This window comes from Macadamia integrifolia, unplaced genomic scaffold, assembly GCF_013358625.1.
Source record: "Macadamia integrifolia cultivar HAES 741 unplaced genomic scaffold, SCU_Mint_v3 scaffold289, whole genome shotgun sequence".
NCBI classification, from domain to species: domain Eukaryota; kingdom Viridiplantae; phylum Streptophyta; class Magnoliopsida; order Proteales; family Proteaceae; genus Macadamia; species Macadamia integrifolia.
Genome location: NW_024869034.1, coordinates 1 through 26021, shown reverse-complemented (window position 1 = coordinate 26021; position 26021 = coordinate 1). Strand labels below are relative to the sequence as shown.

General features: G+C 38.6%; 1 protein-coding gene across 6 annotated transcripts in view; it reads right to left on the bottom strand.

Annotated features, from left to right (window-relative positions):
* Positions 1 to 17194, bottom strand: part of LOC122067403 (folylpolyglutamate synthase-like) — a 74288-nt gene extending 57094 nt beyond the window's left edge. For 2 of the 6 annotated variants that reach the window (XM_042631238.1, XM_042631240.1), the window contains exons 1-2: positions 17054 to 17193; positions 16934 to 16955 (exon numbers count right to left, since the gene is read on the bottom strand). In XM_042631238.1, coding sequence (XP_042487172.1) covers positions 16934 to 16943 — 10 coding nt within the window. In that variant the 5' untranslated portion in view covers positions 16944 to 16955; positions 17054 to 17193. Of the gene's footprint in view, positions 1 to 16461; positions 16563 to 16933; positions 16965 to 17053 lie in introns of those variants that run through there. The other 4 variants (XM_042631239.1, XM_042631242.1, XM_042631244.1 and 1 more) reach the window with 4 other exon arrangements.
* Between the last annotated feature and the right edge of the window lie 8827 nt (positions 17195 to 26021).

Sequence of the window (26021 nt, the reverse complement as noted above, 5' to 3'; positions counted from 1 at the left end):
GTACTCTTACATGCAAGCTGGGAATGCATGATATTTATTCTCCAGCTTGAGGGGGAGTGTAAGAGTTTATGTAATAAGGGTACTTCAGAAATAAGTCCATTATATTCTTGTCTCTTATTGTATTTTCTATTTTTACCTTTTACCTCCCTAGGGAAGTGCATGTAATTCCTTACATCTTATTGGTGAAGTAATATATATGTGGTAGAGAATCTTTTCTCTACATACAACATTCCACTATTCTCTTCTTCTTCTTCTTCTTCTTCTTCTCCTTCTCCAACCCTCCATTCTCTCATTCTCTTGCTTCTCTTTTTATCTTTATATTCCAACTCCATCTGTTCCCATCATTTTTTTTTCTTTCCAATAAACTTGGTGAAGTACCTACAACTCTTTAATATCAAGTTGGGTGACAGAGACTCACCCATGTTTGCCACATACCACATGAAAATTTGGTGTCAAAGACAATGTTCACCAAACCTTAGGACAATTAAGAAGGCTCAAACTTTTGTCAATTCACTGATAGTTTCATCAACCCATCTGTTTCTCCATCTAAATAACATTATTTTCTCTCTCTCCCAGTGATGGTGGCAGCTACGGTTAAATGTGGGCACTGCTGCAATCTTTTTCTTCTTTGGCTGCCGCTGCTGCTGCTGCTGCTACTTCCTCCCCCTTTTTCCCTTCCACCCCCCTCCCTCTATTTTTTAAGTTGAAGCCCTGACAAGCATGATAGGGACTTAAGGGCTACCTTGTCACCAAGGTGACGCCTTGACAACTTATGCGTACAATTCAAAGATTTATCTAGTGCCTTTTTCGTATAAGATTTTGGTGTTTTAAAATTTATCCAAGTATATTGTACATCTAATACGTATTTGTGGCAAAAAGCTAATAAATTCTGACTCGTAAAATTCCTCGGGCCATGAATAGTTTTAAAAGTTGCCATTTGGCGATTTAAAATTTATTTAAGTTTATCATATATCTAATGTCTTTAAGTTCATGCCTAAATTGTGTAAATATTTTGCCACATGAATCCTCTATTTGTCGGATAAGTTTGAGAAATATAAAATTAGACACTTTGCAAAATAAGCTTAGTAAAAAATAATACAGAAGTCACCATAAGTTTGTAAACCCTAGTAAGAAACTTACGCACAAAACCCTGGTATGGAACTTATGAACCCTTACAATTCATAAGGAATTTTATTCATTCTATTAGCAATCCTCTTATCTTCCCATCAAGATCACGATCATTATCATTTTCATAATTAAGTGGGCCCCATAGCCAGCTGGTGGAGATCAAGTTGCTACGCATGGATTAATGTAGAACTAAAATCATAAGTGATCCTAATCCCAGGCAGGATCTGAAATTCTGGCTAAATAGAGAGTCCTCCAATAGGCTTGGTTTTAGCTCTCAAACACTTTCTCATAACAAACAAATGAAAGGAAAATAAAAAAGAAAGAGAATTCGATGGAGGGTTGAGAAGGGGAAAGAAGAACTAGTGAACGGGAATCTCACCCTCAGGTTTAGGCATCTCACCTAGGGCATCTCACCCAACAGCATCCCATAGCACAACAGCATAACCCAATCCTTAACTAACTGGGAAACCTAAACTGACTAGGAAACTAAAATAACAAAGGAAATAGACTCCAAACATGATTCTAACTAAACTAATGAATTAAATCACATTTTCCTACTTTCTACCCATATTTTAGGCCCATTAAAATGGCCCATTACAAAGAAAACACATAGGATCAAAGGCCTTACACATACATAACCCAATCCAAGGCTTATTCACAATAAAATAAGCCCATTAAGTGACTTATCTGCATCGATTCGCCCTCTCTTAGAAAAATAATTTGTCCTCAGATTTTATAGAGTATGAGGGTGATTATAGGATGGTGCATGTCACTCCTCAAGCCGTAAAAAAATTCAGGTAGCTTTTTGATAATAAGGATGCAGTCTAGAATGTGAGGAGCTCGATCTTCAAGATACTTTAATGGGATGACAAACTCCACATGCTCAACTTCAACAACCTCAAATGTATCCATGGTATCATCCACATAAACGCCTTCAACCACTGTGTTCTTGACCTCCACAATTTTCAATCTCAAGCTCCTTAGGATCTTCCTCTTGGCTGTTCACAGTCATCACAGCTGTTGTAGTATCAACTTTCTCAATCTCAACCTCATTGTCCATTATGGCAACCTTGTTGCTTTCAAATTCTTCCACATGAGTCTCGTTGATGGGAACACTAACGACTAGCTCTTTCTTGACAATACGAATTCCTGGAATTTCTTCCAACACTAACCTCAACTTTTGACTCTGGTTCATTGGTTGGAGGTGTCTTCTCTTGTTGCTCCTTTGCAATTTGTTGCAGCATAATGTTCACGTGGTCAAACAATTCCTTCATGCTCTTGTCACATGTGGGCGGTTTTTCTAGTGGAAGGAAGTACATACTTCGTTCACGTTTAGATAGGTATATCACTACCAACTCATACTACATCTCGTCCCAAGTTCTAGGCTCACGCCCTTGAGCTTGAAGTTTCCTTTCACGGACTCTCCATTATATTTGAACACAATCACTCATTTGGGAGCAAACGTATTGAAGCCGTTGCATCTCTGTCAAGTTGTAATTCTCAAAGTACACATCTAATTCATACATCCATTCAAAGAATATGTGTGAAGAAAGTTTCTCACGAAATTCACGTGGCTCCATCATTGGTTTGGCTAAGCTCTGATACCAAATAATGTAGAACTAGAATCACAAGTGATCCTAATCCTAGGCAGGATCTGAAATTATGGCTGAATAGAGAAGATGTCCTCCAATATGCTTGGTTTTAGCTCTCAAACACTCTCTCACAGCAAACAAATAAAAGGAAAATAAGAAAAGAAAGAGAATTCGATGGAGGGTTGAGAAGGGGGAAGAACTAGTGAATGGGAATCTCACCCTCAGGTTTATGCATCTCACCCAGGGCATCTCACCCAACTGCATCCCACAGCACAACAGCATAAACCATCTTTTTTTTCATTTATAAATTTGTGTTCCATGTTATCGCCCCTTACAAACTTATATAGAAGACTCAAAACTGACTCAAACACCAAAAAAGAAAGGCCTAACCCAATCTTTAACTAACTGGGAAATCTAAACTGACTAGGAAACTGAAATAACAAAGGAAATAGACTCCAAACAGAACTCTAACTAAAATAATGAATTAAATCTTATTTTTCTACTTTCTAGCCATATTTTAAGCCCATTAAAATGGCTCATCACAAAGAAAACTCATGGGATCAAAGGCCCAACACATACATAACCCAACCCAAGGCTTATTTGCAATAAAATAAACTCATTAAGTGACTTATCTGCATCATGGATGCTTTCTATCAAGGAGAATATTTAGGAATATATTTACCCAGTCAGGTTGTCACAAGGTGTATTTGTTGCAGCAGTTTCCTCCTTACAGTAGAAGGTTATTAGTAGGTCTCCATGGGCCCCACAATAGCTTTGGTGGAGACTATGTCTATAAGATAATACAGGTGGATGAGATCAATATTGAAGGCCTAACTAAAGACTATCGACCAGCTCAATCAGCTACTGTTTTAAAAAGAGCGGTTACCTATCTTGAAGAAGGAAGGAATAGAATAGGCAAGAGATAAAATAGGGATTGAAGGAATAGGATAGACAGAGATAATGTAGGAATTAATTGGCTAAATAGAGGAAGCCTGCCTCGTCTCAATTAAGAGAAATTTTAGAGAATAATAATCTGCTATCTTTTTCATTATCCTCAAAGAATTAATAGGGCTTCCTCAAGAGGTGGCCGTTACAACAACTACTGCCTTACCTATTGAAATATAACTCTTACCACTCCTTCCACGTACTCCTAAACAACCCACGATGACTCACACCATCTTCCACTACTCAAACTCCATCTTCCCAAAGTCCTGCAGCCTCCCCCCCCCCCTTCTCAAGTAACACCACCAGAGGTCCAAAACCAAATCTAAATCCAAAGCTTCCTCTTCTTCCAAGGCCTCCACAAGCTCCCCTGAGCTTGCGGTCCCCCCTACCATTCTAAATGATCCCTTGCACCATCTGGAAGGTCAGAGGCCTCAATTCCTCTGCCAAGCACGCTGTGATCCGCTCCCACCTGAAGCCTCTAAAGCCGCCCTCTATTGTCTTTTGGAAACCAGGGTTCTTGAAGCAAATGCCTCCCACATCGCTGCCTCAATTGCCCCCTCTTGGTCTTTTGCCTCTAACTATGCCCACTCTCCCAACAGTCGCATCTGGATTCTTTGGAATCTGCTCATCCTTCATGTCTCCCCCATTTCCTCTTCCTCACAAGTCATCCACTTCTCTGATTCCTCCCCCGCTGGCTCCCCCCTCCTTCTCTGTTGTCTATGCCCTCAACCGCTGCTCTTAAAGGCTCACTCTCTGGGCCGACGTCTGTTCCTTTTCCCCCTCTGCCTCCTCCCTGTGAGACATCGGAGGAGACTTCGATGTTGTCCGTACTGCCCATGAATAGCTTGGTGGTTCTCCCATTGACTCCATTTCTGTTGACTCATTCAATGACTGCATTGACGACATAGCCATGAACAAACTTAGATGGTCTGGCTCTCCTCTCACATGGCATAACCATCGTAGTGTTGACGACCGTGACGCGTGCAAACTTGATCGAGTACTTGTAAATGAAACCTGGCACAATCTTGAGCCCTCCTCTCATGCTTGCTTTGACCTTCCGGGCATCTCCGACCACTCTCCCATCTCTCTCTTTATTCAGCCCTTCATCTCCTTTGGTCCCAAACCTTTTAAATTCTTTGACATGTGGCCTCAACATCAGAACTTCCTTCCCATTGTCAAAGATTCCAAAGCCAACCATGTACTTGCCTCCCTTCCTGCCCTCATTTCCTTCTCCAAAAAGCTCAAGAATGTCAAAGCTACCCTCAAAGCCTGGAACTCTTCCACCTTTGGCACTATCTCTGAGAGAGTGTGAGTCTGTCAAGATAAATTCGCGTCCATCCAAGCTAAAATGCAGTTGGACCCCCTCAATCCCTTTGATGCAAAATTGAGGCTGAACCGGGTTGACCCTTCGGGCAATCTCAACCGAGACAAACCAGATCTGATTTGATTTTTGGGATCAATAGACTATTTTAGGATTTGCTTTACTTACGAAATTTTTAGTTATTTAATTTGGGAAGATATGTAATCGATGTTAGTCAAGTAGAGAGTTACCACTTAAGTTTTATTCTGTTTCTAATTTTATTAGTTAGAATTTAGGAAGTAATTAGTAGTTGCTATTTCAGTTTTAGATTTTGATTAGTCAAGTTTTAATTTCAATTTATTATATAAAGGCATGTAATCCAAGCTATTAATCAGATTTTGAGAATGAATTGAATTGAAGGTTTTAGTGCCAGGTATGGTGCAAGACGTGTGACCCCTTCCCCCTCTTTTCTACTATTCTTCTCTTCTCCCCTGCAACTCTGAGTTTTCTCAGGGATTTCTCCCCTTCTTTACAAGCCCTCCATCATCCTCCCTTGCTGTGGAGGAAAAACTTTCTTCTTCTGATCTTTCCTCTCTCCTCTCTCCTCTCTCCTCTCTTGAGAGGAAATCTTCATCCGTCAAAAGGCCCGCATTAAATGGTTAGAGCTAGGTGATTCTAATTCAGCCTTGTTCCACGGATCTCTCAAAGCTCAAACCAACTAAAACTCTATTCCCAAGCACTTATCCTCCACGGGAACTGAGCTGTCCTCCCCCCCTGGGATAAAATCTGAAGCGGTCTCCTATTTCGATAACCTCTTCCACCCGTCCTCTTCCCCTCCCATCCCCCTACCCCCTAATCTCCTCAACAAATTTGTTCCTGATCACCTCCTTCCCAACCTCCAATATATCCCTTCTGATGACGAGATCCTTTCAACCGTACTCTATCACAAATCCAACAAGGCTTCGGGGCCTGACGGATTCAGTATGGGGTTCTTCTCTTCCTGTTAGCACATCATTCGTGATGACCTCATCCATGCCATTAGAAGCTTCTTCCTGAACCCCTCCCAAATCTCTGGCATCAATCACATCTTCCTTTGCCACATCCCTAAGGAGGGTGTGCAGTCTATGCCAGATTTCAGGCCCACCTCCCTCTGTAACCTTCTATATAAGTTCATTGCTAAAATTCTGGCTTCCAGAATCCAATTGATCATTGATTCCCTTATCAGCCTCAATCAATCGGCGTTCATTGCTGGTAAAAGCATCATTGACAACATCATCCTCTACCATGAGGTTGTTAAGGGGTTTGATTGCAAGTCTCATTCTCTTGCAGCCCTTCTCAAAATTAACATCCATAAAGCCTTTGATTCCATCAACTAGGACTTCATCTCCAAAGGCCTTCTCTAGATGTCCTTCCCCCGCCTTTTGTTCAGTGGATTCTCTCATGCATCTCCACCCTTAAGTTCTCTATTCTCATCAACGACATTTGTGCGAGATACTTCTCCTCCTCTAATGGCATCCGCTAGGGCTGCCCTCTCTCCCCCTTCCTCTTCTCGCTTGCCCTTAAGGTGCTCTCCCGCTCCATCCAATCCTCCACTGACCAGCTCTTAATCTCTCCCATTCCCAAATGCAAAGCTCTGATGCTCACCCATCTGGCTTTTGCGGATGACCTCATGATTTTTTCCAAATCTGACCCCCGTTCCATCTCCTCCATCATGTCCCCCCTCCACCTTAACGAATCCCTCTTTGGTCTTCGCATCAATCTCCCAAAATCCAGCATTTTTCTCTTTGGGGTCTCTGAAGCCCGTTAAGCCCATCTCTTTGCTATCTCTGGCTTTTCCCTTGGCTCCCTCCCAGTCAAATACCTTGGCTGGCCCCTTATCTCCTCTAATCTCTCTGCTCATCACTGCACTCTAATCCTTGACTCTATCAGGGAAAAGGCTCCAGCTTTGGAAAGGGCGATTCCTTTCTTATGTGGAGAGCCTCATCCTCATCAAATTTGTCCTCCAATCTCTCTATCTCTACTGGTCTGGCATTTTCTCCCTCCTACTGCCACTTATAAATCCATTGATTCCCTCCTTTTGATGCAAAATCGAGGCTAAACTGGGGTTGACCCGTCAGGCAATCTCGACCAAGACGAGCCGGGTCTGATTAGATTTTTGAAATATGTAGGATATTTTAGGAGTTACTTCATTTAGGAAGTATTGAGTTATTTAATTTGGGAAGATATTTAATCTTTTATTTTTGGGTAGTTCTTAGTCAATTAGGGAGTTACCAATTTGAGTTTATTTTGTTAGTTAGAATTTAGGAAGTAATTAGAAGTTACTAATTTCAGCGTTAGATTTTAATTAGGCAAGTTTTAATTTCAGTTTATTATATAAAGGCATGTAATCTAAGTAATTAGACAGATTTGAATGATGAATTAATTAATTGGTTGAAACCTTGTGATTTGCTTGGTCGTGAGACCTTCTTCCCCCTTCCCCTTTGTTTGATTCTTCTCTTCTCCCTCCAACTCTAAGTTCAATCAGGGATTTCTTCCCTTCCAATACAGCTTCCGCATCAAGTGGTATCAAAGCCAAAGGATCCCCATTCCTTCCCCTTCCATCTCTCTTCTTCCCTTCCCTGTCTTCTCCTTGTTTCTGCAAAGAAGTCTACGAAAAAAAAAAAAAAAATCTCTCTTACCCATCATTCCCAACCCAAACCCCATCGTTCCCACACACTTACCTACTTTCTCTTTCTCCTTCCCATTCTGTTTCTGTAGCCCATCCTAGGTTCTGTCAACCAAAAAAAAAAAAAAACAAAAGGTCAGCGAAGGAGAAGAAGAAGAGCAAAAGAGAGAGTAGAGAGAAAGAAGACCTAAACCAAAAAAAAAGAAGCCGTCGCAGCAGAAGAAGAAGAGAACTCGAGCAGAGACAGATAAAGAGACCCACATACCTGTTCACAACTCTTTTGCAAGTCGGCCTCTCCACTTGGCTTCCAGCACCGTCTTTTACCTCAAAGTTCCTTCTTCATTGCGTCGGACCTCTCCCCTGTTGCAACCAGCCCTTGCTGGTTTCTCTCGCTTAACTCCAAGTAGGAGATGGTACTCCAACAACCCCGATCCCTCTTTTCTCCTTTCTTTAAATTAATTCCTTTTTCTTTCCATATTTACCCCTCCTCAGTTCCTTATTCTGATTTACTCCTATTTTAATCTTGGTTAGTATACCCTTGTTCCATACGTGCTCCATATTGAGGGATATATTTGAAGTCTTCAAATTACAGTATTACCACTCCATCATAAACTTCAATTATTTATCTATTTGCCACTCCTCTTATTTGAGCCTTCTATTACTTCCATGAATACCTTTGTGTTCAAATTTGGAGTGTGGTTGCCCAATCGAAAGTCTACTAAATTGTTAATTGATGAACGACTAAATGACAATTTTGTCTCCAGATCTGTAGTGGATATGTTGTCAAAGATCAGTGAGATTATTTTTTAGTCAGAGGATATTGTTTTTGTTGAATTTTCTGTTTCTCATTATGATAGTGCTTTTTGTGAAGTGTTTGACTCTCCTCAACGCATCATTAAATTAGGTCGAGGCTGGGTGGAACGGGATGGTATTCTTAATCGTGACAACAATGTGTGCACCCTCCAGGCTTACCACATGCATAAAAAATTTAATCTTCATGGATTGGTTTGCGTCAAAGAAAGTGATACGCCCAATACAATCACAAGTTGAACCAAAGGCATCAACACAAGTGGACGGCCGTCCTATTGTGGAACAGAAGATGACAACGGAAAGTGAGAAAATCATGGATCAGGTAATGACGGCCATCAATGCAATGTCAGTGGTTCACTATCATGAATTCATTCTTCCCCATGATTTTCCGGAATTGACTGCACCTCCAAAGCTTCACCTCATAGATTTTTTCTGTGATGTAGACGACGAACAATTCACCCCTGTTCGTGAGTTTTTACTGTTATCATTCTTTAAAATTTTTCTCAACATCGGAGGAGTTGATGCAGAATCGAGGCTAAACTGGGTTGACCCATGGGGAAATATCGACCAAGACAAGCCAAGTCCGATTAGATTTTTTAAATCAGTAGGATATTTTAGGAGTTACTTTATTTAGGAAGTATTGAGTTATTTAATTTGGGAAGATATTTAATCTTTTATTATTGGGTAGTTCTTAGTCAATTAGGGAGTTACCAATTTGAGTTTATTTTGTTAGTGAGAATTTAGGAAGTAATTAGAAGTTACTAATTTCAGTGTTAGATTTTAATTAGGCAAGTTTTAATTTCAGTTTATTATATAAAGGCATGTAACCTAAGCAATTAGACAGATTTGAATGATGAATTAATTAATTAGTTGAAACCTTGATGTTTGCTTGGTCGTGAGACCTTCTTCCCCCTTCTCCTTTGTGTGATTCTTCTCTTCTCCCTCCAACTCTGAGTTCACTCAGGGATTTCTTCCCTTCTAATACAGCTTCTGGATCACCTTTGTTCCTTTCTCTGGAAATGAGCTGACTCCCCCAAATTTCTTCATCCCCTGAGCTGGTCTAAAATCTGTTCTCCCAAGGCTGAGGGAGGCCTTGGCTTGAGGGGAATCAAGGTACCAACTCTATGGTCAAGCTCATTTGGAAAATTGCCTCTAAGCACCGCAACATCTGGGTGTCCTAGATTTACTCCTACCGCCTTAAAAATGGCTCCCTTTGGTCTGCCTTCCCTCCCTCCGACGTTTCCTAGATCTGGAGGAAAATCCTTAACTCCAGAGATCCCTTGCCCTCCCTACCATCTCCTCCTCCATCTCCCTTTGGATGGATCCTTGGCACCCCTTGGGCATTCTCTCCAACATGGTCTCCCCTAGAGTCATCTATTCCTCTGGTCTTCCCAGATTAGCCCCCTCTCCTGCATCCTCTCTCCCCTGGGATGGGCTCCTCCTGCTTCTCCCCCTCCCCTTGCTAACCTCTGGGCCTCCCTTCCTCCCATCCCTCCTGGCCACCATGGCAGGGAGGACAAGGTTATTTGGCTACCCTCCCCCACGGGTACATTCTCCTCTACATCGGCTTGGGACTATATTCAAACCAAAACCCCCCACCCCTTGGCATAATACTGTTTGGTTTAAAGGCCATATCCCCCACCACAGCTTCACCATTTGGCGCGCCCTTTCCAATTGTCTCCCCACTCGATCCTTCCTTCTCTACTGGCACATTCAAGTTTCCCCATCCTACTGCCTATGTTGGAACGGCTCTAAAGACACCGATCATAATTTTTTCTCCAGCCACTTCTCCTCCTCAGTCTGGAAGAGAGTCCTCAACTCCATTGGCCATCCCGCAGACCCATCCTTTCCTTGTCCCGTGAATGGCTTTGGATTAATATGACTTTCAGTTGTTCTTCTATTTGGGACAAGGTTAGGAAACTCGCCTTCATAGCCGCCATCAACCACATTTGGATGGAGTGTAATCTTCGTAGATGGACGTCTAACTCTCGTTCTTTTAACAAGATTTGGAATGCCATCTTCTTCGATGTCAGCTCCAAGATCAAGTATATCCGTCATCGAATAGCTCATTGCTTCCCAAGGAACAGGCTTATTGTTGTTACATAGGGGCTCCCTCCCTCCTCCATCTCCCCTCCCACCCTTTAATGTCCCTCTCCCCCTAGCTGGGCAACTTGGCCTTTAAGGTCCCTTTTGGGCTGTCTCCCCCCCCCTTCCCTTTGTATATTCTTCCTCTTGGTAAGCAATAACAACAATATAACCTTATCCCAATTGAATGGGGTCAGCTACATGGATCCGATATGGAAAATAGAAAGTAAAGAAACATAAAAAAGAGGTTAAAAAGAAGAAACTTAGGGCCCGTTTGATAACGTTTCTGCCATTTCCGTTTCAAGAAAACGCAGAAACATAAATTTCCATTTCTAGAAACAAAAACAGAATTGAAGGTGTTTGATAAGTCATGTTTCTGGAAGCTGATAGTAATCAACGAAAGAATGGCCACGAGCGTTTCCAGAAACGGCGAAACAAGCCTACTTGTTTGTCCTGGGTCATTTCTTGAACCATAAATAGGTAGAAATTACAATTTCTATTTCTGAAAACAAGTGAAACGAAACAATTTTATCAACGCTTTTTGTTCCGTTTTTGTTGTTTCTAGACAGAAACGGTAGCAACGCGTTTCTTGAAACGTTATCAAACGGGCCCTTAGGGGATAATAGAAGAAGGTATAGCAATATAGAAAGACGTATTATGGAAACATCCCCTATAGGGGGTCAGCAACACAGGTCCTTGTCCTCTACGAAACTCTATCTAAAGTCATACTAGGGTCGAGCCCTATTCTTTGCATATCTTTTTGGACCACTTTGTTAATAGTCATCTTTGGCATGCCCCTACCTTTTCTAGCTCCTTCCAAATTAATCTGGTCACTCTTCCTAACTGGGACCTCCATAGGTCTTCGTTAGACATGGCCATATCACCTCAATCGGCTCTCACGAAGTTTGTCTTGGATTGGTACGAACCCCAAATCATTTCTAATATGCTTATTCCTAACCCTACCTTATGCGGATCCGGGGCAATCGGAATGCTTAAGGGCCCACAATTAATAACTAAAATAGTTTTCAAAGAAGTAGGGGCATTCTTGTAAATTCAGGTACAACTCTAGCACTTAGAAGAGAGGGAAATATCTAATGAGATCAAACAGCATTAAAAATTAGGAGAAGAGGGGTTTTCTAAAATTAAAAGTTTAAGGAGTGGCAGACTTGTAAATAAGCAAACTGTGTAAGGTTCTAAATGGTTATATAAGGGAAGGACACAAAGGTAAATAGTATTTATTTGGTAAGGGTAAACTAGGAATGGCAAACAACTTAAGGGCATGGTGTAAATAAGTGGTTAAAAGAAGAATATTAACAAAGAAAGAAGAAATAAGAAACTCACGATTTGGGAGTCTTCTTCAACATTAGAATAGTTGCAGCGGTGGAGTCAATAGGGCTTGGAGATGGAGACCTCATTGGTTAGGCATCGACTTGATCTGAAATTTCAAAGGAGAGGTCGCAACTCACAATCCTAGTAACCCATCAAACAGACTCCTTAGACAACAAGCAAACCAGAACTGAGCTCTATGGTGAAGTTCTGTTCATACCTGCAACTGAAATTCTACCCTGTGATGAGAGGGATTTCTGGAACCAAAGTTTGGGGGTTTGGATCTCTTAGGGAAGAGCAATCTTCGCATAACGTTTCAGCTCCAATAGATCAAAGGTGAGAGAGATCGATCCCTTGTTTGGTGCAGCAACTGTCACCCAGAAAAAAGGGGCTGGGAGAGAGGACCAGCAAGAAGAAGAATGAAAAGAAGGAAAAAGAAGAACAAGGGGGAAAAGAAGAAGATGAAATAATAAACAGTTCAGAAAAGAGAGAGAGGGAAACCACCCATAGCAGCCATTGTTTCTAACCAAAATATAATTCTCAAATTATCTTCAAATCTATCTCTTACTAATGAATTACATGGCTTATAAAAGAAAATTCAAAGCATCAAAATGGTAACTAATTTAAAATGGAAACTAATCTAAAATTAGAAGCTAACTAATACCAAAAGAAATTGTTTCTAAAACCAAAAGGAAATCAAATCAAAACTAAACTTTCCCTAGATCCGTCGCCCAACTACATCAGCTCTTCCGGTCTTGAAAGAACTCGACTCCATCGAGTTAGGTCGTGCTCCCAAGATACCCTTGAAAATTGCTCACTGATGAGATGGCACATATCTAGAAGCAGAAGATGGGAACATAACACCAAGAGGAGGGAGACTAGGCTGATGTGTCACTGGAGCAGGAGTCAGTCGATGACATAGCATGTCGGATAATGCGTATGGCCTCATTAAGTATATAGGACCTCCTTACTTCACCTTGATGGTGTTCCATGCGCTATCATAGAGAATGCCTACATGTCGCTGCCAAGGTCACCCTAGGAGAATGTTGCAGTGCGCCAATAGGGTGACCAAACAGGTGACATGGTACCATAACGGCCCAAACTGTAAGCGTACTTGAACAACTGCAGTGGCCTCTTCTCAAGTTGTGGGTCCAAAATCTCGCACGTGAATCTTCTTGAAAAGCTGCTTCTATAGAAGGTTGTGTGCTCGAACAAATTCGACAGATATGAAATTTGCTTCTGCCCCGGTATAAACAATTGTATGAACATCAGTAAGTTTAGAACCGTGCAGAAAAGTATCCTTCTGTCTGAAGAGAGGAGCCTTGTCAACTAATCTGTTTGAAAAGGATGAAAGACTAGCAGAATGAGCTTCTACATCCTTATCATCATAGTCGAACATATTTTCCTCGAGGGGATAAGGATATAAAGCAGATTCATCCTCACTTTTCTCAATTGGTTGCTTCTCTGTTGCATTCACAGAAAGAGTCCTATTGGGACACTTATTGGAGTAGTTACCCTTCTCGCCACAACTATGGCATCTGATGTTCTTCACCCCATCACTGTCCTTGACGAACTCTGACCTTTTTCCTTTAACTCTGCGAGCTTCATGCTTCTTTTCCTCTATACGTGGTGGAGGTCTATAAATTGAAGGAGTCTTGAGCATACTATTCCAATAAATGGACTTCTCTTCAGCTGTCTTAGCATAAGCCGCTGCCACATCAATAGACCTAAAATCAGTGTTAGCCAACTCAAGTCAAATCTCAGTAGTCTGTTTCCTGAAGTCGACACCTTAAAGACAATTTGTGGAATTCGAGGGTATAGGAATCCACATCTTTGTTCCCTTGTTGCAAGTTAAGGAACATTACCTTTTTATAATTAAGAGGAATAAATTTTTCAGTCAGGATCTGCTTCATGACCTCCCAATTGGTAACGGGTCCAAGTCTTCTGACAAGACTTGCATGCAGTACAACATCCCATCATGAACATACATACCCAATAAACTTGGTGAGGATGAGTTCACACTTCTTCAGGTCTGGAAGAGACATATGCAAAAATCCTCTCCACTTTAGTCAGCCAGTCTAGGAATTCTTCAGGTCCCTTTTCACCACTGAACTCTGAAACATCAACTTTGATGCGATAATCTCTATCAGAAAATTACCGGGTACCATTCTAGGGGAAAACTGGATCAAGTTGCTGCCTCTGAAGTGTATCTTCAATCTGTAAAGTGTTGAGTTGAGGAAGTAATGTAGAAGATCCTTCTTCAGCTCGCTTGTTGAACCTTTTCATAAAGGCAGTCATCTCTGCCATAAACTTGTCAAACTTGACCTCAGTCCTCTCAAGCCTAGCATCAATATTCTGTTGGTTCTCGGCTAACTCACGATACAATTTGTGCAACTCAGCATTGGTGATGTGACCTATCTTGGTTAGAAAATTGCAGAAAAATTTGCTCTGATACCACTTGATGAGGATCCGGGGCAATCGGATCGCTTAGGGGCCCACAATTAATAACTAAAACAGCTTTCAAAGAAGTAGGGGCATTCTTATAAATTCAGGCACAACTCTAGCACTTAAAAGAGAGGGAAATATCTAATGGGGTCAAACAGCATTAAAAATTAGGAGAAGAGGGGTTTTCTGGAATTAAAAGTTTAAAGAGTGGCATACTAGTAAACAAGCAGACTGTGTAAGGTTCTAAATGGTTAAATAAGGGTAGGACACAAAGGTAAATAGTATTTATTTGGTAGGGATAAATTAGGAATGGCAAACAACTTAAGGGCAGGGTGTAAATAAGTAGTTAAAAGAAGGATATTAATAAAGAAAGAAGAAATAAGAAACTCACGATTTGGGAGTCTTCTTCAACCTTGGAATAGTTATAGCGGTGGAGTCAACAGGGCTTGGAGATGGAGACCTCATTGGTTAGGCATCGACTTGATCTGAAATTTCAAAGGAGAGGTCGCAACTCACAGTCCTAGTAACCCATCAAACAGACTCCTTAGACAACAAGCAAACCAGAAGTTCTAGACCACTGAAACTGAGCTCTACGGTGAAGTTCTGTTCAGACCTACAACCGAAATTCTACCCTGTGATTAGAGGGAGTTGCAGAACCAGAGTTTGGGGGTTTGGATCTCTTAGGGAAGAGCAATCTTCGCACAAAGTTTCAGCTCCAACAGATTAATGGTGAGAGAGATCGATCCCTTGTTTGGAGCAGCAATTGTCGCTTAGAAAACAGGGGCTGGGAGAGAGGACCAACAAGAAGAAGAATGAAAAGAAGGAAAAAGAAGAACAAGGGGGAAAAGAAGAAGATGAAATAATAAATAGTTCAGAAAAGAGAGAGAGGGAAACCACCCATGGCAGCCATCGTTTCTAACCAAAACATAATTCTCAACTTCATTCAAATCTGTCTCTTACTAGTGAATTACATGGCTTATAAAAGAAAATTCAAAGCATCAAAATGGTAACTAATTTAAAATGGAAACTAATCTAAATTAGAAGCTAACTAATACCAAAAGAAATTGTTTCTAAAACCAAAAGGAAATCAAATCGAAACTAAACTTTCCCTAAATCCATCGCCCAACTACATCACTATCTCTCCTAATCTTTCCGCACAGACCTCTCAACATTCTCATCTCTGCTAAACTCCAATTTAGTTAAAGTACTCTTCTTGACTGCCCAACATTCCGCTCCATACGTCATAGCTGGTCATGTGATTGTGCTGTAAAAATTTTTCTTTAATTTAATAGGCATTCTTTTGTCATATAACATCCCGACGCACCTCGCCACTTCATCCACCCCACTTTAATCCTATGGGCAACATCATCCTCTATATGCCCCTCTTTGTCAATGATAGACCCCAAGTATATAAAACAGTCCCTCTGCGGTAGATCCTGTTCCCCAAACTTCACCACTCTCTCTCGTCCTCCAGATTGACTGAAGGGGCACATCACATATTCTGTCTTCGTTTTTCTTAACCTAAAACCTCTTGATCTCAATAGCTCCAGTTTAGTATTAATCTCATCCACAGTTTCATCTATCAACACAATATCATCAGCAAATAGCATACCCCATGGAACCGATTCTTGGATATGCCTGGTTAGATCATCCATAATGAGTGCAACCAAATAAGGACTTAGAGTAGATCCTTGGTGTAATCTAATTGTGATTGGGAATTCGTTATATTGCCCCCTGTCGTTTTGACACTCGTCAGCACTCCCTTGTACATGTCCTTAATCATATCTACATAATTGATCTTACCCCTTTTCTTCTCTAGGACATGCCAAATTAGCTCTCTCGGTACTGTGTCTTATGTTTTCTCTAGGTCAATAAAGACCATATGGAGGTCATTTTTGTGGGCTCTAAAAACTTCCATAAGCCTCCTTAGGAGGTAAATAGCTTCTGTTGTGGATCTCCCTAGTATAAAACTGAATTGGTTCTTAGGTACCTTGATTTCCTCTCTTGGTAATGAATTTATTTATTCATCTAAAAAAAAAAAAATTACCACATGTCACAACATGTAAGCAACCAAAGAACAACTACTAGAAGGGGGATGTTGCACGTAACAGATTTTCTCCTTAATGCTAAGTCTGCTACAATTTCCTACATGCATATTGACTTACAAGTATGGAAGTGGAGTCATTTGCAGAAAGTGTTTCCAGTATTGCTTTATCTCAGAAAAGATAACGGTGCCTGGTTCCCTTCATTGTTGACTTCATTTTTACTGAAATAATCACAGGATATATATTGCAAACAGCCAAAAGGAGCCCAAATCATCCAGCCCTTAAAAATAAAACACACACACACACACACACACTCTTAAGAATACCCCAATATCATCAAATGCGAAGCAAGCCCATAGACCATTTCTTTGTTCCTACAATGGATAGATATCCCACCAATATAAACCAAAAATATTTTTCCTACAACTTAAACAATTAAATCAGACAATAACATTTAAGCTCTAAGAGATCCGAAATTAATCCCCTGATGGTAAATCTGACTCTTTGTATTGGCCAATTACGACTAGACCAACCTCATAAACGAATCGAAGTAAGGAGAAAATGAATTTATAGAGGAAAGTGAAATAGATACCTCCTGACATGTCGATTTGGCTCTGCAATAACTATCCAACAGGATGTATTAGATAAACTGAGACAACGAAATAACTGGTTAACATATAAAGAAAGGAAAATCTAAGCAGAAGAATCTCACCACTCTTCCTTTACGACACAGATGCACGCACAAAGAGTCAGAAATCAAATATGGGTAACTTACGTACTTCTTTAATGGAAGGTGGTGGTTGACTGAAATGGGCTGAAGGAGGCTCTTGAGGAGTGAGGATTTCTGGAATACCTTCGAGACAAGGAGCAGAGCCCAACGAGTGTTCGTTTGGACCGGACGAATAACGGTCGGACCATCACCATCAACCAACCCAAGCGCTCAATGGTTCGGTTAGTCCCGGTTTTTTAGAGGAAGGGTCTGTCCGGGGCTGCATGGGTTTCCCATGTCCCATACATCAAGTTAGGGGGAGATATGCTACCAAAGGAAGGCTAGGGATGGAGAGAGAGAGAGAGAGAGAGGGAAGGACGCCTTCCTGGTAGGGGTGCACATGGGTTGGGTTGGGCCAGGTTAACGCAACCCTACACCCCCTTAATTGGGCCTCGGCCCCATCTTGCCAAGGCCTAAAAAATTCAACTCTAACCTGCCCCCTCAAGGCGGGCCGGGTTGGGCCAAATTCTTACATATATCCCAGATGAGATCAACAAAACCTACTTTAATCCGAAGTGGTCCGAAAAGATATGCAATTAGTAGGGCTCGACCATAGTATGACTTCAGATAGAGTTTTGTGGAGGACAAAAACCTATGTTGCTGACCATCTATAAGAGATGTTCCCATGATGTGTATCTTTTTTCTACGATACTCTCTTAACTTATCCCCGTCCTTTCTCTTTTTAACTTATCTTTTATACTTCTTTACTTTCTATTTTCTAGTATTGGATCCATATAGCCGACCCCATTCAATTGGGATAAGATTATCGATTGTTGTTGCTGTATACAATATGACAAGCAACATATTATATATATATATATATATATATACTAGTAAAAATATACGTGCAAATGCACATGGGTAGAAATTACTAATAATAACTCAAAGCTAAATGTGTTGAGAGAGAGAGGGAGAGTATTTAAAATCTATTATGTAAGTCTCATACATATATAACGCAATTTTGAAATTTAAAATTATTCAAAGACACCAATGAAAATTTCTACAAAAGATAATAAATGTGTAGCGATGGAGATTAAATGCATGGCTTAATCTTCTCTATTTTATTATTATTATTTTTTTTTTTGTCAGCGTGAAAAAACTAATATTTTTACCGAGAAATGAAACTATTATTTATAAACTAATGTGTGTGTGTGTGTGTGTGTGAGAGAGAGAGAGAGTAAGTGGAGGAACTCGAAATTCGTGGGCAATGTGCTATCCATGTTGGCAATTCCAAGTTTTTGTTCCACAAAAATGATGTTTCGTATCAAAAACAAATTTTTGGTTTCTATGTCAAAATATCATTTTAAAATAATAAAAATGGTGTTTGGGGAACCTGTTTTAGGAACGATTATCCTAGTTGTTCACTTTTTTTATATTTGGAACAAAACCAAAATGGCAGAACAAGGTTTTGTCATTCCATCATTTTGCGTTTTAGGGCTGCGTTTGGTACTCATTCAATTCCAGTAAAAAACATAATTTTTGGTTTCTGTGTTAAAACATCGTTTTTAAACAAAAAAATTATGTTTGCTGAACCTGTTTTAGGCACGATTACCCTAGGTGTTCACTTTTTCTTTTCGTTTCTTTTCTTTTCTTTTCTTTTTTCATTTTTTGTATTTGGATCAAAATCGAAATGACGGAACAAGGTTTTATCGTTCAATCATTTTGCATTTTTAGCGCTTTTTTTTCCCCTTACCCTTATTTAAAAAAAAAAAAAAAAAAGTTGACACCAAATGTTTTATTACATTTTTTTGTTCCCATAGAACAGAAAAATGTCAGAAACATTTTTCTAGATGACTTCCAAACGCAGTATAACTTTTTTTTTCCCCTTTTCGTTCCAAAAAAAAAAATCGAAAAAACACCAAGTTGACACCAAACACTTTATTCCATTTTTTTGTTCCCATAGAACGAAAAAACGTCAGAATTGTTTTTCTGGATGACTACCAAACACAACATAATACTAAGAGCTTCTTAGTAGATTCATTAAAAAAAGGAAAGTGATTTAAAAGTAAAGTCTCCTCCAAAATAGGAAAATTGATCTCTTTTCAACTGTAAGGGTTCGATTGGATTTTTTTTTTTTTTTTTTTTTTTGTATAGAATAGAAGAGGGGTGTGAGAGTTTGAGAGAGAGGAGAGTGAGCATCTAATATAAAAACTAATAACAACTGTATAAAGAAACTAATATTAGAATGAAATAGAGTATAAAAATAAGGAGGGAGAGAGGGAGAGAAAGAGAGACAGAGAGATTATTAAAATAAACTAATTTTTTTTTATTGAATTTAGAAACTAATATTTAATTATAAAAAGTTCAAAGGGCAACAAAAAAAAAAGAAAAAAATGACCATATTTTATGTCGAAACAAATGAAGCTCAAGTGCACCCTTTATACTTGATCCATTGGCTTTATAAGTAAGTCCATACCATTGTGAACCTTGGCCTGGACTACAAGTTTGGGATAAGGTGTAACTGGACATAGGGATTAGTAGGGGAGCCAGTAAAAAAATTGATTGATTACATATAGGCTTAGCCCAAATATTAGATCACGGTGAGCTCCGGCCTGAAATGTGTTCTTAGGAGAAATAGGATGTGCTTGGGCCTATCTGATTAAATCAAGAGCCACTGCCCTGCCCAAATAAATTGTAATGCTGAACGACTTAGAGGTATGTGACACATCATCACGAGTTACAATTAGCAGATTGGAATAATGAAAATAGGCACAAGATCAAAACCTAGGCTTCTAAAATGTTGTCTATCTCCTATAAGGCTGCCAACAATCTGGCTAAGGTTTCATTTCTCTCTGAAGTGATTTTCTTGCTTCTAGTTTTTCTGTGCATTTTCAATAATATTGCTGAGGAGGGTACACACAGCCATGAATATCACAGGTTAATTCAATTTGAGTGAAAGACATTGGCAAGTTGCATCTTACTTGCACCAAATACCAAGATGTTTGTCCAAAGAAAATGTATTTCTTGCAGCGAGTATCAAGATGTTTGCTCACAGCTATGAATATCACATGTTTCAATATGTTCATGCATCATCGAATAAAGGCCAACACACATTCCACCCATGTTTACAATACATTGTTTTCGCTCAACAGAGTAGGTTTTTTTTTTTTTTTTCTTTCAAATGAGTAGTCTTATATATTCAACCAATAAAGCGCGGAGCTAGAAATAGAACATCAAGTATATCAAAATACTTAAAAGCATATCAACAAATTTAAATACTTAACACATATTCTAATAACAACCGGCAAATAAAAACGAAGAGTGTTTCCTTCCCACTTCCACTCTCTAACAATTGCCCAACATTTGATGATTTTCTAGAAATCTATGACCAATCGATCTGCTATAAAGTTACCCAGCCTTCTTCTCTGCTGAAATGATATTTCAACGAGAACAAAAGGATCTCAACTTCCTAATCAAATGAGTAGTATCTCCAAGGACCTAAGTTCAAACAGGGCATCCATCCAATAATTGTAATTGACCACACCCCCAACAATCAAACACTTGCACTGCATGGTAGTAGCAGTACCTAGGTCCGTAATCAACCCCTAGATGAATTTTTTGACATCATAGAGTCCCAAGAAAATAGTAGGACCTGAAAACAGTCGCTCAAATGGCCAACAAGGATGGAGGATCTACTGATTAACCTGTCTGAATCCAAATGGATTCATAACATGATCTTTAAAACAATTCTTTTCTAGAGGCAAAGAATGCAATCCAGAACAAAATGGACCTGCTCAGTAACTTCCCAGAATGAGTTTTTGGAATTGAGTTGAAAGAAACTCTATGTATCTTCATATATGGTGCCTCCCTAATAAAAGAGACCATAAAATTACAGAAATGAGATCCACGAAGACGAAGGCTGCATTTGGTTGCAAGGGAAATGGGAAGGGAAGGGAAGGGAAGTGAAGCGATTTTTTTCCCCTTTTGAGTCGTTTGGTTGCAACAGAAGTGAAGTGAAATTAATTTACAATAGTTGTTTGGTTGGATGTAAAATTTAAAAAACTAATAATCCAACCAAACTCCTCAAAAGAGATGGGGGGGGGGGGAGAGTACTTTTCAATCCAGAACCCACCCAGCTCCTCAAAATTTATATTAGTTATGTGAATTAGGTCATTCAAGGTCTGTACCAAATCCAATCAAATGTCATCAAATACTATGTTCTATCACTAACCAAAATAAACCATTTCATTCTATATATCAAATGGATGCAGCATAAATAAATATTTAAAATAATATAAAAGATTATCACAAAGAAAACAGTAATAGATCACAAGTGATAATGACTGAAAGGCCCATTCCAAAAGTCTTTTGGTCAAAACAAACCCAATTGAGTCTCGTGTGTGTGTGTGTGTGTGTGTGTGTGAGAGAGAGAGAGAGAGAGAGATCGTTGAGAGTCATGAGCGGGGTGTGAGTCGCGAGAGTGGGAGAGAGATCGTGAGATTAGGTTTTTTTTTTCTTCCTATTTTGGTGGGGAAATAAAAAGGAAAATTTTAATGGTTAAGTGAAATTTTTTTCACATGTAAAATATATTTCTCTTGTAATCAAACATCTAAATTAATTTTTTCTGGGAAAAAAATCCCACTTTACATTAAATTTTTGCATTCCCCTTGCAACCATACAAAGCCGAAGTGAATGTATTATCAGGATCAATAAATATATTAACCAAAGGTAAGAACAAAGTGAATGATATCAAGAAGTTGATCAAAGGCAACATAACATTATAAGATACATACGGAATCACAGCATCATCAACGATTCTTGATGGGATTGGAGCAAATGTTCTAGCTAAACTGGTGGAACCTACAACAATTTTTGTAGAATGAATGAGATAATGAGTAGCCTTAATTAAGGCTAGATAGCAATGGCTATAACACATGCTTGTTAATAATATCAGTTTAATTAATGCAAGTATCAGGTATGCTTTGTTTTTTATCAATTCCTTCAACCTATCAACAATGTAAAGGAAGCCATCAGAGTCAAAATAATAAAGATCTCTAGTTTTTTAACAAACCCTCCTCTGGATCCAAGGTAGAAATTGAAATTGAATTGGTTAAGCTATATAGAGAGTCTAGATTGAGAGCATTAGTACCAATAAAATGGTTTAAGTCAATAACAAAACACTCATAATGGACATAATTAAGCATTTTAACTTAGGTTGCTCCTTTAAGGTAATAAGCTACATGTTACGAGCGCTTGTTATACAATTTAGCAACAAAGAGTAGATAAACCATAACACAACTATCATAACCTACAAATTTGGTAACCATCTAATAGAAGATCAAAACTCCATTTTTTTTAATAAAAAATATTATATACATAATGTATTGGTCAAGTATCGGTACAATTCATGATCAATGCTATTATGAACCGACTTGCATTAAGGATTTTGAAAACTTGAAGTAAACTTTATCATATCAAGAATAGATCAGAAATCAAAGCCAAGAAACAAGACCAATAAAAACTGAATTTAAGAAGTTGATTTGTCACAGATTTCTAGAAGTCAATTGAAAAAAACTTCTTGGCAACATCCAAACCAGTAGATAATCCATTCAGAATGGCACCAATGTTATCTTCAACCTTGTAAAATCAGAAGAACAGATCTGAAAAAAACAACATTGAACCCAAACCCTTCTTGAACATTGGTGATATAGAAAAGGTGTACCATTTAAGCAACAATGTACCACCGGTGTCTCACATTTTCTTGAACCACTATTGCGCTTCTACTTTTCCCTTCAAAACAGTGAACTTGAACACTCCCACCTGACTGCTCCACTTGATCAATAAAATCATAAGCTTCTTCAAAGATATGTGAATAGTTGAATCCTCATTATCAGTTATCTGCACAAAAGGGACAATTTGTTTTATCAGTGGCAAGTAATACCCAAACAGATTGGAGTGGCAATAAGTAACGAACTTGCGTTATGAGGTCAAGACTGAAGAGCTATTGATTGTTTCGTCTAAGCAGATTGGGGACATAATTCAAGTGAAGTCTCAGACATTCCTCATGGAAATATGCTTTGGTATACTAAAATATGTTGAGGAAAATGCGATTAGTCCAAATTTGATGACCCAGCTAACCACCCAGTGTCCAAAACAAGTGGGTCAATATTGTATCTCTTTTCACACAAACTCATATCTAGTCGTTATATGCAATTTGATAAGTCAACCAACTGATTTGAAACAAAAAGGTTTAAGATACTGGTGTTGATTTTAGTCAGAGTTATACAAAATGCACCGAGAGCAATCTGAAGCAGACAAAATCTTAAGGACAATAAAGGAAGGGGGAGAAAAGATTTTACATAGAAATTTTTTTATTTAAAAAGGTCGGGATACTGAGAATCTGACTGTCCAATTTCATTTGTGCACAATCAAAGTATATGTGTAATGCCCAAATGTTGTATTGTATTTGCAGATCTTGCAGCCAAAGCTCCAACAATGGACAGGTTAAATGTGTTTGAAGATGGCTTCTCTGTGTTGGTAGCATCAGCTATCACCAATCCTCAATCCTCTCAAGGAGGTGGTCCAATTTGACCTATAAAAGAATCCATTTATGTTAACATTTTGTTTCTTGGATTCCTACTAAAACAGTATTGACAGAATGGAGATTATTACCTTTAACTCATAGCATCAGCAACATTATTAGTATCACTCCCTTAAAAAACCCAGTATTGAAATTGTTGTGCTGGCATAATTTAAAAGCATCAGTTCTAAGCAATTCATTCTACTATTCCAAACTCTTTGTTCAATTCTGTGTCCACTTGAGTGACTAAAAATGAACACATTTGGTTACTTGAGGACTTCATTTATAGAAGGGGATAACCCGATGATTGAAAAAGCTAAAGTTGACATAGAGATTATATGATCAGCTGCAAAACATACAGGAAAAAAAATAGATTCATAGGTCTGTCTTCTTATAACTATATGAAACTGCGATCATTGAAAGGTCAAAGCTAAACTCTTGCAAAGCATGAAAGACACAAGTTTCTCACACAGTTAAACCACTCCGATTTTTAATAAGAAATTAGTCTACATGGATTATTAGGTAAATAAGATTCATTGCATTAATAGGTTTGAGTCATATTCTGTGTAATATCCCACCCCAAAATTATCCCATGTAATTACCCCATGAGTTAAAGGGAAAACGAGGAAGGAAGAAAAAAAAAATGAAAAGAAGAGAGGGGGGTTACGTGAGTAGGATTTCCTCACATTGTTTTTGAAATTAAAAGAGAAAGAGAGGAAGGTGAGGTGGAACCCACCTGTTCCCTCACCTCCCTCATTTATTGATAAACAAATAAAATAAAAATAAAAGAAAGGAGAGAGATGAGAGTGACGTGTGTGCAAATGTGATGGAGGTCAAGACAAGGGACGAAGGGAGTGTGCATATGCATCTCCTCTTCAAATTAATGTTGGATTTTAAAAATAAAAGAAATGAACAAGGTAAAATTGTGCATGTGTGTGTGAAAGAGAGAGAGAGAGAGAAAAAAGAAAAAGAAAAAGAGAGAGGGTTGAGTAAAAAGAGGACTCTCTATGTCTTAGAAAAAATAAATACTACTACTAATAATAATAATGATAACAACAATAATAACAGTAGTAGTAATAATAATAATAATAATAATAATAATAATAATAATAATAATAATAGATTAACGGAAGATAAAATTTAAGAGAAAGAGAGAGAATGCAAGAAAGAGAATGAGAGAGGATGAAGGTAGTGTTTAATTAAATAAAAGACATTCAGTTACAAATAAATTTAACACACTAGTTATACATTAATTGAAATGCAAACGAAGAAAAAGAAAAATCTATAAGAAAGAAGGGAAAGAAAGAAATGAAACAAAAGAAGGAATAAAAGGAAAAACAAAAGTTAGAGGGAGCTTTGAGAAGGAGATGGAAGAGAGACCGAGAGCTAGGAAGTGGGATGAGGAAGCAATGGTTAGGGAAGGTTTGTGTACATGTAGCTATACCCTGAGTAAGTGGACTATGCTATGATTCACCTGATATGCATGAGATTCTTTATAGTATACATATATATGTATTTTTATAAATGAAAAGTAGTTTTAAAACACAGTTGTTCATAAAAGAGGTTTTAAAGCATAGTTTCATATCCGCCAAGAAACGTGGAGGTGAGACCCCAGGTCAAGATACTACCCAGATCCTTTGAGCTCAAGAGCAAGACAAGGGAGAGGAGTTGAGACAGGTCAATAAGGCTCTGTACTGTACCGATTCTGTTTTTTTAACATGATTTTGGGTCTAGCACACTTTTTTGCATTTCTATTTTTTTTGGAGTGATTCTGCATCTTAAAAGTTGTATGGTAATCGCAAAAAAAAATTGATTTTGTAACATGAAAGAAACAGAAACATGTATGGTTCGTATTTAACAGAATCGTTTCTATTAGAAACCAATATTTACATAAAGTGTCATCTTCACCATGGGTGTCAAAGTTGTGATTTTTAAATAAAATCTAAGGATAGTCAATGGTTTTTTAATAAATTCTAAATTATGAAAACCATTATTGCCTAAATAACTTAAGTTGAATGAGACAAATAAGAATATCTCCATATCAACAACATGGTGTTCACTTCAAATATGAAATGTTTCAACAAAAATATGATCTATCATAATAACATAAAAGTATGAACAAGAATAAATTCAAGTATTGACATAATTCTTAAAGTATCTAATTATGAACTTAAGGGCTTTAGGTCTTCCAACTTAATTCTTAACTGCAAAACATGCCCCACTACTTCAAAGTTTAAATCCAATCATCAAAATGTAATCATGTAATTTGAGCCATTCCGGCTTTAACAGCTAACTCATTTGCAATCTTTTCCTAAGATCATCCATCTGTCTTCTTCTTTCTGCTAAGCTTATACTAATGTGAGCCGGTGGTACATAATCTTGAATTTCTTC